At 33.5% G+C, this 14599-nt stretch overlaps 2 protein-coding genes across 2 annotated transcripts in view; one reads left to right on the top strand and one right to left on the bottom strand.

Moving 5' to 3' along the window:
* LOC130992114 (nucleolar complex-associated protein 2) overlaps positions 1–14599 on the bottom strand; it is an 884658-nt gene that overhangs the window by 401204 nt on the left and 468855 nt on the right. The window lies entirely within an intron of this gene.
* On the top strand, positions 690–6023 carry LOC130992126 (probable CoA ligase CCL7). The gene is made up of 7 exons (XM_057916637.1): positions 690–1227; positions 1344–1887; positions 4960–5149; positions 5211–5356; positions 5437–5504; positions 5596–5698; positions 5812–6023. Exons 1-7 carry the CDS (start codon positions 725–727, stop codon positions 5926–5928), a joined length of 1671 nt encoding a protein of 556 aa, XP_057772620.1. The 5' UTR covers positions 690–724; the 3' UTR covers positions 5929–6023.

Raw genomic sequence — 14599 nt, 5'->3', positions numbered from 1 at the left:
ACCGGCGGCGGTGGCGCCACCACTAATCACCAGCGGCAAGTGCCGCCGGTAACACTCCGGCAGTCACTGGTGGCAGTGCCGCTGTTATTTACCGGCGGTGGTCATTTGCCATCGGTATTGCAATCACCGGCGGCCGCTCGCCGTTGGTATTGCCGCCGGTGATCGCAATACCGGCAGCCGCCCTATATTTATCGACGGCAAAACATCGCCGGTAATTCTGCTTTTTTTGTAGTGATGCTTGTCGGACAAATCAAAGAAAAGATAATTAAAATTTATAACAAATTAAGTGTGAACACGACAAGACAGTAAATTGTGGAATAAATTAAGGATCACGTTTATACGCCGGTTTGCATAGAAAATTACAATTAGCAACGTGCTAATGCTACAGCTAAACTAGTCGCGTGCATCATATATATCAATATTAATTGGGTGTTGATTTCTTTGTATTCTTCAACAATCGACAGAATCAATGCCATCTGCAACAACATTTTGCATTTTTTTTGATAAACTAATATTATTAAATAAAGAAAATTAAAGACCGTTACACAAAAGATTCGAACCCAAAACTTTTGACCTTGAACATATACACTTTTTTGATAAATTAATAATATTAAATAAAAAAATTTAAAGACAGCATGGAGTAATCTGCAACAACATTTAAATCTCATGCAACCCAACCAATATAAGAGTCTACCTCTCTCTCTCTTACACACACACACACAGAATGTCTTCCACCCTTATCCATGGCAAAGACGATGGAATCTACAGATCTCCAAGGCCTCCCATTTCCCTACCCCAGGACCCCAACTTCTCCATGATCCCGTTCCTCTTCAGAAAACTCTCCTCCACCTCCACCTCCGCTGCCCTCATCGACTCTGAAACTGCCGAAACCCTAACATTTTCCGACCTCAAAACCCACGTTCTAAACCTCTCCCGCGCCCTCATCAACCTCAACCTCTCCAAAAACGACGTCGTCTTCCTCCTCTCCCCTAACTCAATCCTCTTCCCCGTCGCCTTCCTCGCCGTGATCGCTGCCGGCGCCGGCGCCACCACCGCCAACCCGCAATACACAACCACCGAACTCTCCAAACAGATCAAAGACTCCAACCCCAAACTCATCATCACCACCCACGAACTGCACAACAAGATCAAACATGTCAATCTCCCCTGCATCATACTTGACGATATCAATCACACAAATCACATTCTCCACAATTCAAACAAGAGGTAAGATATAAAAATACCCACCACTTTTTGTGTGAAAAGTGCTTATATGGGATGTTATAAAATTAAGGTAAAATTGTAAGATTATGTATGTTTATAACAAAATGGCTGTTTTTCAGTAGTTCACATTCAAAGAAGTCGGAGCTCCACCTCTACTCAGACTTGATCACATCGACAACGACATCAGACTGGCCACTTCCCCGCGTCGCACAAACAGACGTGGCGGCGATCCTGTACTCGTCGGGGACGACGGGGACCAGCAAGGGAGTCGTGCTGACGCACAGAAACTTCATGGCGGCGGCGATGATGACGACGTCGGATCAGGACTCGAGCGGGGAAGGCCAGAACGTGTTCTTGTGCTTTACTCCGATGTTTCATGTGATGGGACTGGCGGCGGTGGTGTACGCGCAGCTCCAGAGAGGGAATACGGTGGTGGTGATGCCGCGGTACACGGTGGAGACGATGTTGGGGGCCATTGAGAGATATGGGGTGACGCATCTGTTTGTTGTGCCGCCCGTCGTGATAGCGTTGGCGAAGCAGCGGGAATTGGTGGCGAGGTTTGATGTTTCGTCGGTGAGGGAGATCGGATCGGGGGCGGCGCCGCTGGGGAAGGAAGTGATGGAGAAATGCGCCACAGTGTTTCCACTCGCTGTCTTATTCCAGGTTAATTAATATATTTTGGAGGGACGAAAAAAAATTGAAAAATATTTTTTCTCCTTTTTCTTTTTATCGTATATTTACAATAGATGAAAAAGTGAAAAATGTTGGAAAACATTTTTCACCCCTACTCTAAGATAATATTATTCAATATTAGAGAGATATAAAGAGTGAAAAAAAAAAAGCACTGTCCGAAAACATATTCCACCTTACTGAACAAAATTTTTCATCATAGTAAACATGTAAAAATAGTGAAAATAGAAGAAAAATATATATATATTCTCTTATTTTCTATCCAAATAAACACACCTTTATATAAAACAAATTCTACATTTTTTTTTTCTTTTCCCCTCGCTTTCCTTCTAGAAATTGGAAAGTCAGATTGATAACAAAAATTCTGACAAAAATTTAATTTAAAATATGATATATGAAAAACTGATTTTAAATGTGAAAATTATGATAATTTAAAATTTGAGATTTATTTAAAAACATTTTTTTAAAATTATTTTTGTTGTTGAACGTATTTTATCTTTTTTTTGTATGATATTATTCTAAATAAAATATGTAATAGATTATGAAAAATTATTTAATTAGATACATAATATAAAAAATGAATTTAAATATAAGTAAGCTATGACCGTTAATTAACATTTTAATACTCCATTTCTCCCGCCCAAGATGCTACATATTCCTTTTCGGGCCGTCCCAATGAAGATGCTACATTTCTATATTTGGCAAAAATAAGGAATTTTTAAACACTTAATTAACACTAATTAAGTACTCCATCCGTCCCAGGCCAATAGGCCCAGTTCCTTTTGGCACGGAGATTAAGAAACTCATTTTTTGGTAGGTAAATGGTGTGGTCCACCAATAATTAATGTTTTAAGTGTTCCCTTATTTTTCCTTAATCATATTTTTCACCTTGGAACTTACTGCACGAATTAAGCAACAAAAATTCAGCAACAAAAATTCATGAGAAAATAATTCAGCAAATTATGAAACTCAATGCAAAAATTCAGCAACAAAAATTCATGAGAAACTATAGGCGGCGGCGTAGACGAAGAAATCGAATGAAAACTATACTACAGAAATCGAAAAAAACAAGAACAAAAAATCAAGAACAAAATTCATGAGAAACTATACTGCAGAAATCGAAAAAATCAAGAACAAAAAATCAAGAACAAAAATCAAGAACAAAATTCATGAGAAACTATACTGCAGAAATCGAAAAAATCAAGAACAAAAATTCCATTATTTCATTCTTCTTCAACTTTCAGAACTGAGAATGAAAACCCTAAATCAAGAGCTTATAGGCGGCGGCGTAGACGAAGAACGGCGGCGATGGGGGCTCCGAACCGTCCACCGACGAAGGAGAGGCGGCGGCGGCACAGCAGGGGTTGTAGTCTTGAAGCGGCGGCGGATCTATGTGGCCGGACCTCACTTCGCCGCGATTGGCGTCGTTTTCTTCATCTTCGTCGGCGCTGCTGCTGGCCGAGGAGGAGGACGAAGAAGATGCCGCGGAGGAGGAGCCGCTGGAGGATGAGGAGGAGGAAGACGACGGCGAAGTGGAGGAGCTTTGGAGAGTCAGCGGTTGAGAGAGAGAGAAGGGGGAGGGGGCGGCGGTGACGGAGAACGGCGGCGGTGGGGAAGTTGACGGAAAGGGCAAGGGGGAAGGGGGAAGGGGAAGGTTCCCGAAGAGAGAGAGGGGAAAAATCTGAAGTGAAATTATTTTGAATGAGTAGATTAAGGGGTATATCTCCTTTAATTAAGTAACTATTGAATTTTATTAAAGCCCTAATTATTTCCAATTTTAGACTGGGCCTATTGGAGTGGGACGTCCCAAAAAGGAAAGCGAGCCTATTGGAGTGGGACGGAGGGAGTATTTCTTTATTACCTTCTCTCTCCTACTTTATCACTTTATTACCTTCTCTTTCTTACTTTATCACTTTCTTATTTTCTCTCTCTTATTTTATCACTTTATTATTACACACTTAAAACATTAATCTACAACTCCTTAAATCTCGTGTCAAAAAGCAAATGTAGCGTCTTGACCGGGACAGAGAGAGTATATATTATTTAATTGAATAATTGTACATTTATTTTTATCTTGTAGCAATATTTAGTTGAACAATCGCTTTGTTTGCATGTATTAAATTAATAACTTTGGTACCTAAGAATTTTATCTATAAATTAATAATTAGATAAATTAATAATTATTAATTTATAGAGTATTTTCTTTATTTTATAAATTACTCCCTCCGTCCCCAAAATAAGTTCCTCTTTGGGGACGGCACGAGTTTTAAGGAAAATGGTAAAATGTATTGATAGTGAAAAAAAATATGTTATAATTAGTATTGGGAGTGGTGAAAAGGTGAAAAAGTGTTATAATTAGTATTGGAAGTGGTGAAAAAGTGAAAAGTAAGAATAAATAAAGTATTATTAGTGGTGGGGTAGTTGTCCAAAAATAGAAAGAAAGAAAGAGGAACTTATTTGGGGGACTACCCAAAATGGAAAAAGAGGAACTTATTTCAGGGACGAAGGGAGTATAATTTTAAATCAAGTTATAATGTGTAAAAACAAATGAGATGTAATATTTAAATTAAATAAATGCATGTATCCATCAATTCATTGTGGCTGATATTACTAGAGATCCTAATGAGGATCAAGCTGAAGATGATTCAAGAATAAGTTCATACTTCCTCCGTCCCTCAAACATCTTCCTTGCTAAGGAAGGGTGACATGGATTTTAATAAAAGTTAGTTACGTATTTGATGAGTGGAGAATGAATCTCACAAAAAAATAAAGATTGTAAGGGTATATTAGTGTGGAATTGTTTCCAAAAATAGATTAGGGAGATGTTTTGAGGACGGACCAAAATAGAAAGAGATAAAGATGCTTGAGGGACGGAGGAAGTATTAAACAAGTTATCATAATATTTATATATATAATATTTTAAGGATTATTAATTTATAATATTAATGAGACCTATAAAGAGGTTCTCTTATTTAATTATTTAATTAAAATTTAAGCCAAGTTGGGGATGGGAGAAATTTATGAGGTGAGGTTGGGCGTGGACAGGGGTACGGCATGACAGAAACATGCAGTTCTATTTCAATGGAAGACACGAAAGCAGGTTCCCGGCATTCTGGGTCGACCGGACTGCTGAATCCGGGTGTGGAGGCTAAGATAGTGAATATACAGAGTATGCAGCCTCTGCCTCCTCTCCAAACCGGAGAGATTTGGATTCGAGGCCCCAACGTCATGGAAGGTACAAATTCAATTATATTTCAATATCATTCATGTTTGAATATATACTGTATATATTATAGGCTACTTCAAGAATCAGAGGGCGACGATGGAAACTCTAGATGATGAGAAATGGCTGCACACGGGGGATGTCGGCTATTTTGATGAGGAGGGCAGGTTATATGTTGTCGACAGAATCAAAGAACTCATCAAATGTAAAGGCTTTCAGGTAAACCTTAATATCACCAGACCAAATCGAATCCTAGGCCCATCAAAATCTTTACTGATTGGAAAATATAATGAGTTCAGGTTGCACCAGCAGAGCTGGAAGAGCTGCTTCTCGCTCATACAGAAATCGAAGATGCTGCTGTTATAGGGTGAGGATGAGGAATAATTAATATTCTAGCTAGCATCTCACCCAATGCAATGTCTGAATGCAACAACGTAACTAATTTAATTAATTTGCAGACTTGCTGATGACGAAGCGGGTGAAGTCCCCATCGCTTACGTCGTCCGATCATCCAGCAGTTCAATAACCGCTCAAGAGATCAAACATTTTATTGCCAAACAGGTATACTGAAAAAATTAACATTAATTAATTAATTAAAAAGAAAATAAATTTAATTGTGATTATAACTATGTTAAAAATCTTGATTAGTTTGATTATTTTTTGGCCTTGAATAGGTTGCGCCGTTTAAGAGGCTGAGGACTGTGATTTTCACTGATGCAATACCAAGATCAGCGTCAGGAAAGATTTTGAGGAGGGAGCTCAGAGACAACACTGTCATCTCCAAATTATGAGAAATTAAGCATGTTTTATGAAATAAGATATGTAATTAAGTGTCTCGTGTCTTCAAATTACACACACCAAAAAATAAAAGATACCATTACATTAATAGCCTAATTAATTATCATGATAAATGCATATATACAACTATTTACCATATTCTAAAAAATATTAAATAAAGATAAAATGAAAAGAATATTATAATTATACTCTCAAATTTTAAAATAAAATATACTTATTAAATAATAAGAAAAATATTAAAGTATGACACTTAATAAAAACTAAAGGAAGTATTTAGTAATAAAAGCACAATTTGTGGAAGTATTTAGTAATAAAATCACAATATATAATATATATATATATATATATATATTATAGTATTTTTTTTATAAATTACATAATTACATAAGTAAATAAAGAAATTCAAAGACCGCGCAACGGAGGACTCGAACTTGGGAACTCAGGTCTTGGACATTAACCTCCTACCGCTAGGCTAACATACGCATATATATGTATGAATTTTATTTAGAACGCGTATGAATTCGCTGTATAAATGTATGAATTGCGAAAAATAATTTTTTGCTACCTTTGAGATTTGAACTCAGAACCATGAATTCATCCAACAGGATGATGAATCAACCATGATCTTGATGATCTAAGGGCTTAAAATGATTCTTACTTTATATTTTAAGAAGTGTACTTATTTTAGCTCTCCCATATATATATATATATATATAGGGAGCGGTTATTCAATAAACCACTCTTATTTTAAGAATTACGAACCAGTAAAAATGCATGAATTTTATGTATAACACGCATGAATAAACTGTATAAAGGTACGAATTGCGAAAAATATTTTTTTGCTACCTTTGGGATTCGAACTCAGGACCATGAATTTATCCAATAAGGTGATGAATCAACCGTAGATCTTGATGATCTAAGGGCTGAAAATGGTTCCTAATTTATATTTTAAGAAACGTTCTTATTTTAGCCTTCCTATATATATATATATATATATATATATATATATATATATATATGTGTGTGTGTGTGTGTGTGTTGGTTTAACTTTAATATTCTATTTTCACTTGTAACAATATTAAGTATTAGTTTGGGACCATACATTAGTTATAAAGCTTTTAAGCCTTTATTTCATGGTTGAGTCTTATAAAATTGAGCCCAATAAAAGTAGTGAACGAAACTGTCATCATAAAAAATGGTTGTGAGACTATAGCTGGTGGTCGTCGTTTACCACCACATAATTCCTGCAATCCTGCCAAAAATTAAACGAGTATAGCAATAATCAGGGTCGAGCCACATAGAACGATTTAATGCATTCTATTTCTTAAAGATTGGTGGACGTCGTATACTACCAAATAATTCTTGCAATAATATCAAGAATTAAGTGAGTATAATGATAAGTACGGTCGAACCACAGAGAGCAGGTAAAATCATCCAATTCCCTGAAGACCTAATTTGGTGTAGCCACCACGCCTCAATTTTGAGAAAATATTAATTAACTTAAGAAAGCAAATTAAATCAAATAAAATAACTCTAGAAAATAATCAATGAAAAGTAACTCGGCTCGAATAAATCCATATTAATTTAATAACTCTGCTCATCGACTCAAAGATGAATTAATCCCTATCAACCAACCAGTTATAGGATACCGTGAACGCAACGGACGTATCTCAATCCCTACTTACTATGTCGATAAACAGCTGGAGACGCCAGACCTATTTATTTCCCTTATTAAAATATAACCTCCTAGTTACTATGTCGATAAACAGTTGGAGACGCTAGACCTATTTATTTCCCTTATTAAAATATAACCTAGCTGGAGACGACAGACCTAGATTTAATATTCTAATAGCATTAAGATGAAGGAACCCAGTTTAGACAGATTACCCTAGATACGCTAGTAATAATCAGTCTACCAATTTATTCCTACTACGAATACGGTAGTTTTATCACTGGTCAGTCATATTCCAACAATTGCGAATTGGAGGTGCTAATTGACTGTAATCCAATTAAATCTAAGTTGATCAGGTTTAAATAAAATCAGAATTGTCTTTAAACACAAGGAATTAATCGGAATCAACATGAATCAATTATATGCTCAATTAGGTCTCACATATTATTAAATCAATACTTCATTATTCTTACCGAAATAAGAAAATAGCCACTCATAATTAAAATTAGAACAATCAAATAAATAAAAGTAAACATGAAATTAAAGAAATAAACTGGAATTGAAAACGAAACAATCACCACAATTGGAGCAAACCGAAAACGTCTTCCTCCAATTTTGACTAAGAAAAAGTCAAAGCTAACAAAAAATCTAATTAAGCAAATTAAAGTAAAAGTGTTTTGAACTAAATCTCCCTAACTCCTACTCTAAGAAAATAAAACGTGTGTTGCAAGAAGAATTAAAAATCTAATATCTATTGACAAAGCATGCGGCTCATATATTGTGTCCCCAAAAAAACTATTAAAATGCGGTTTTATATAAAAGAAAAAGAAAAAATGATCTCATGAAAACACAAAGACGCAGACTAGGAGATCGGGACTCAAAAAAGAGATCAAGAAAACACCGAAAAAGAACTCACAAGCCAGAAAGGCTTCAACACCCTAAACACACAACTAACTAGTCAAAAGGAAAATCCATATTTGTGTGCTGCTCTTGCAACTCCATTTCATCTGCCCATCTACCGTTGACGATATTATTCATAACCTGCATACTAGCACTTCTGCCATGATCAATGACAAAGTCTCTAGGCTTATAGCCCATTTCCACTGCGTTCCTAACGCGATTTTTTATAGTATCTTCTGAACTCTGTGGAACACGTGGACGTTCTATCCCCTTCGGAGGACGGCCCCGTCTCTTAGGCGTCACATTTTCAGCGAGCATTTGCATGCCCTGGTTAACTTGCTCCTCTAACCTACCTAGACGACTAGCAAAATCATCCGTCGTAGTAGTGTTCGAAACCTTGCCATCATGGGAAGTGATTCCCGCTGCCGCAAGTGCATCCTCATTCCCGCTGCTTGTCTCAAGAACCGAAGCCTTACGGTCCAAATTTGAGGAAGTCAGGTCATTCCCCAAAGCAACCTCAGCTGCGCTTCCATCCGGCATCTCAACCTGAATCTCCTCGTCCACCTCCACATCGCTCCCAGCCTGCTGAATATCATCCCCCTTGTGATCCGGAGCCGTCGCCACAGCTGGCAAATCAGGACTATGAGGCCGCAGCTGCTGAACTGCCGAAATAACCTGGAGTTGTTGCTGCTCTTGCTGTATTTCTTGCTCTTACGTCGAAAGAAGAGCAAAGGAGTTCCCCGGAGGACGCTGTTGCGCCCCGACGGCCAGATCCATTGAAGCCACGTGCTTCTTTCCCATCTCAACAAAAAACTAAAGCTATATATATATATTATAGGGTTGGGCTAGGGTGAAAACACAACTTTTTGTAAAAATTAAAAACGGCTAAAATGTATGAATTCTATGTAGAACACGTATGAATTAGCTGTGTAACTGTATGAATTGCGAAATTCATACGTGTTCTACATAGAATTCAGTCGAACTCAGGACCTTTCGCAATTCATACAGTTACACAGCTAATTCATACGTGTTCTACATAGAATTCAGTCGTTTTTAGTTTTTACAAAAAAATGTGTTTTTATTATAGCCCCACTATATATATATATATATAGGCAAAGGCTAAAATAAGAACGCTTCTTAAAATATAAATTAGGAACTATTTTCAGCCCTTAGATTATCAAGATCTACGGTTGATTCATCACCTTGTTGGATAAATTCATGATCCTGAGTTCGAATCTCAAAGGTAGCAAAAAATTATTTTTTGCAATTCATACCTTTATACAGTTTGTTCATGCGTGTTATACATAAAATTCATGCATTTTTGCTGGTTCGTAATTCTTAAAATAAGGGTGGTTTATTGAATAACCGCCCTATATATATATATATATATATATATATATATATATATATAGGGTAGGGTTAATATAAAAACCCCTCTTAAGATGAAAACTAGGAACCAATTTAAAGCCATTGATTTAAATAAAATAAAGGGTTGAGATTAAACTACAGATGCACAATTTCGATTGCATAGATGCACAGTTTCAATTGCATAGATGCACAATTTCGATTTGCTTGAGTATTTTGCATTGTTGGTTTCAATTGCATAAATTGCATATTTTTTAAGTGCACAGTAAAATATAATAGATGCACAGTTTCTTTTGTTGACTAAATCATAACCATTAGATCTAATATTTAAAAGGTCAAGATTAGGTTCCTAGTTCTCATTTTAACAGAGGTTTTTATTAGAACCTCTTCCTATATATATATATATATATATATATATATATATATATATATAGGGTGGGGTTAATATAGAAACCCTCCCTAAGATGAAAACTAGGAACCGATATATACCATTGATTGCATTAAAATGGAAGGCCCAGATTAACTTTTGAATTGATAAACCAAAATCTACACGGCAAATTAAAAGCGGAATAAGGATAAAAAAGTAAATTTAGATTTGTGATTAACTTTTTAACACTTGCATTTCGTAATTAGCGCACATTAATTTTACCATTTATTGTTTTCAAATATGCATGACAAATCATCCGTGCAACAGGAAAAATAAACTATACAACAACATATTAAAAGATTTCACAATTTTTCTTATGTGCAAGGTCAAATCCAAGCAACAAAATACAACACCGAGCAACACAATAATCTAATCTAACTATGCATTTACAAAAATACTTAACTATGGAACTACGAATCATTCAATCATGCACCTCAAAACTTCGAACGCTTCAAATATGCAACTATGCAATTACGAATCATTCATCTATGCAACTACAAATCCCTCAACTATACAACTTAAAAACTACTAATCTTTCAACTATGCAATTCAGAACTTCGAAACCTTCAACTATGCAACTATGTAACTACGTTGATTGCATTAAAATGTTGCACAAAAGAATTTGTAATTGAATAGATTAAAAATTTGTGCACAGTAAATAATATGTGTTGATCGATAATATTGTGTGTTGGTGATTTACATAAGTTTTTCACTATAAGATTTTGTTAGTGTAACTTGGTGCATAAAAATGTGTTTGTTGCACATTTAGAATATGTTTGTTGCACATTTGAAATTGAAATTGCATAATTATTTTAGTGTGTTGCATATGTGAAAATATAAATGCATAGATTAATTTATTCCAATTGTTCCTCAATTTTAGTGTGTTGGTTTAATTGTTTTGTGTTGCACGTGTGAAATTTTAGTTGTATAAATTAATTTTTGTTGCACATATATTGTTTTCAGTGCACATATTAAACATACAGTTCAATAGTGGTGTTTGGAAAGGAATGTGTTTTACAGTTCAATAGAGTTTTAGTTGCACAGATATTCCTTTAGATTAATTATAATTGCACAGATTAATTTTACTTGCACAATTATGTATCTATTTTTATAATTGCATAGTTGTTCATAGTAATTACACAGATATGATCTTATTGTTACATAGAATAAATTAACATTCTTTTATTGCTACATAGAATAAATTATGATTGCATAGTTGTTCATAGTAATTGCACAGAGAGTACCAAGTACAAAAATTAAAAAACGTATAAAACCTAGATGGAACGTGAAACTTTAAAGAATAAAGCTCTTTAATTAAAAAATATTATTAGAAAAAAAACGGCTAAATCAAATTAGCCAACTAATTTAGAGTGATTAATTAAATAAGAATATTAAAAGGACATAATTAACCTTCTAGTAACTTAAAAGAGAAAAAAACATGACTAACCACTAATGACTAATTATTAGGCGTCTATTTTAAATAATTAAATCCTAACCACTAGATCTAAATTTTAAATGGTAAAGATTAGGTTCTTAGTTCTCATTTTAACAGAGGTTTTTATTAGAACCTCTTCTTATATATATATATATATATATATATATATATATAGGGAGAGGTTCAGGAAAGAACCATAAATAAAAGAAGACCGGAGAACCATTTTCAGCCATTCGATCATCAAGATCTACGGTGGATGCATCATCTTGTTGGATGAATGCAGATCCTGGGTTCGAATCCTGAAGGGAGCATTTTTTTTTATTTTTTTGAGTGCATTAATTTTAACAGCGGATGCATTAATTTTTACAGTGAATGCATTAGATTTGATGGTTCTCCCGTTCTCACAAATAATGTAGTTCTCTCTAGAACCACACCCTATATATATATATATATATATATATATAAGGAGTAAGGCGGCTAGGAAAATAACTAGGAGTTAGGGAATTAATTCCTTAAAGTGACGCCAATCATCCCAAAAAATGGGCTTCGGCCCCTTACAAAATATTAAGGCAAAATATTAACAAGAGTTTTTGGGCTAAATAAATTCTAAACAATTAATCTCAAGCCCAATCTCCAAATATCTTCAAAATCCATGCTCGATTTCCACCAACTTCTTCCATCCACGAGATCCATCTCCGATCCATCTAATTCCTGCGCCAAATGCCAACAACTTGGGTAATATCATAGCAAAATCAACGGAAAACGACACGAAAATAGATAACTAAATCACACACATCAAATATCGAGTTTGGTGTAGCCATCACGCCATAAATTTGAGTGATTGATCATAAACTAAGAAAACAAGTAACATAGCAAATAAGAAATAAATTAAGAATAAAACGGATTCGATTTCAAATAAATTCATATTAAGCAATACTCTGATCCTAAACGCAAAGATAAATTAATTTTTTATGGATCAGAATAAAGCGGACGTAAGTTTTACTTACTTTATCTATAGTTAGTTAGATGTCAGAGCTAATTATTTTCTTTATTAAGATTCCTGACTTGTCGTCCAAGCTTCAATGTCCAGCCGCCAATATCAAGATAGCAAGAGTCAAAGTAAAAGTGATTCTCCTCGCCTATTCTAATTAATTAAGGCCAACTAGCATGAGTTAATGGGCCAAAAACAAAGAGTTGGTCTTGTGTGCTATGCGGCCCACCCGGACACATGTGTACATATTAAAAAATTTCTTAATCAATTCAAAAAGTGTTATTTGGTGTAGTGATTGAAATCTATTCTTATCTTTTCAAGGGTCCAGGGTTCGAAACCTCTTCTTTACTTTTATTGATTTTCTATTTATTTTTTTCTTTTTTTGTTCCTTTTTTTCCCGTTTTTCTGCTTTTCCATCTTTTTTGTTCTTCTTTTGTTCCTTTTTTTTGCGAGTTTTTTGCTTTTTTGTTTCTTCTTTTTTGGCTTTTTTTCAGTTTTTTTTTTCTTGTTTCATTTTTTTTTTATTTTCTTTTTTTGTTCCTTTTATTCCGTTTTGTTGCTTTTCCATTTTTTGTTCTTTTCTTGTTCTTTTTTTTTTCTTCCTTTTTTTGCTATTTTTTTTCAGTTTTTTTTCTTTTTTTCTTGTTTCGACTTTTTTTTCTTATTTTTTTGTTTAATTTTTCGTTGTAACAATAATTATTTTTTATAACGACGATAATTACTTGATCAAATAGCTAAGAATAAAGGTTCTAGCGAGTGAAAATAAGATTATTTTTATTCACATCAATAATTATTATTATTTACAAAAATAATCAGTTGAGTAAATAACTAAAAATAAATGTTCTTATAAATAAAAGTAACAATTATCGTAAACAAATGTAATAATTAAGACACATTACATTTCATTGTAACAATGATTACGTTTTGTTACGACAATAATTGCTTGACCAAATAGTTTTTTAAAAAAGTATTAACGAGTGAAAATAACATTATTTTTCTTTACATCAATAACTACTTTTACTTACAAAAATATTTATTTGAACAAATAACTAAAAATATAAATTCTCATAAATAAAAGTAACAATTATCGTGAACAAATGTAATAATTTAGAAACATTACATTACATCATATCAATAGTTACTTATCATACGTCAACGATTACTTGACCAAATATACAAAATTACAAGTTATAACGAGTAAAAATAACATTACTTTTATACATATCAATAAATTACTTTTTCTTACAATAATAATTATTTGATCAAATAACTAAAAGTATAAATTCTCATGAATAAAAGTAACAAGTATAAATTCTCATGAATATAAGTATTAACCATCATTCAATATTTTTTAAACCTAAACACGGAATACTAAACCCTATTAAATTTCATTAAAACATAAATAATCTAAAAATATGAACAATTAAAATACACACATCAATAATTCATAATTAATTTTGTATATTATATAAGTATATTTTATCCCTTTTTATTTATAATAATTACAATTGATGAAATATAGTATTCATCTTGGTATTCTTCAATAGTATGACTCATTTAGATTATACAAATGGTTATTCATATGTATTTGATTAAATCACTGATTTTTTTTATTTTTTTTTTAATTGGGGCATGAAGGAATTTACATTCATAATTGATCACCCACTTTTACACACAAGAAAAAGAAGAATATCACTGAGCTACAATGCTCGAATTGATTAAATCTTTATAGATGTATAGTATTTTTAATTAGATATAATATTTAGTACACAATTTATTATAATTTATCTTTAAATATTATTCTTTATATCAATAATTAATTTATAGATTAATACTCTTTATTATAAAATTTTATATTATTTATTCTGTGCATC

Source organism: Salvia miltiorrhiza, chromosome 7, assembly GCF_028751815.1.
Source record: "Salvia miltiorrhiza cultivar Shanhuang (shh) chromosome 7, IMPLAD_Smil_shh, whole genome shotgun sequence".
Taxonomy (NCBI): Eukaryota; Viridiplantae; Streptophyta; class Magnoliopsida; order Lamiales; family Lamiaceae; genus Salvia; species Salvia miltiorrhiza.
This window is presented reverse-complemented; position numbering and strand designations above follow the sequence as displayed.

Excerpts from the sequence above, each read along its gene's own strand:
- LOC130992126 (XM_057916637.1), top strand. The coding sequence starts at position 725 with ATGTCTTCCACCCTTATCCATGGCAAAGACGATGGAATCTACAGATCT. Across the intron at positions 5,150-5,210 it reads AGGCCCCAACGTCATGGAAG|GCTACTTCAAGAATCAGAGG; the intron begins GTACAAATTCAA and ends TATATATTATAG. Across the intron at positions 5,505-5,595 it reads GAAGATGCTGCTGTTATAGG|ACTTGCTGATGACGAAGCGG; the intron begins GTGAGGATGAGG and ends ATTAATTTGCAG.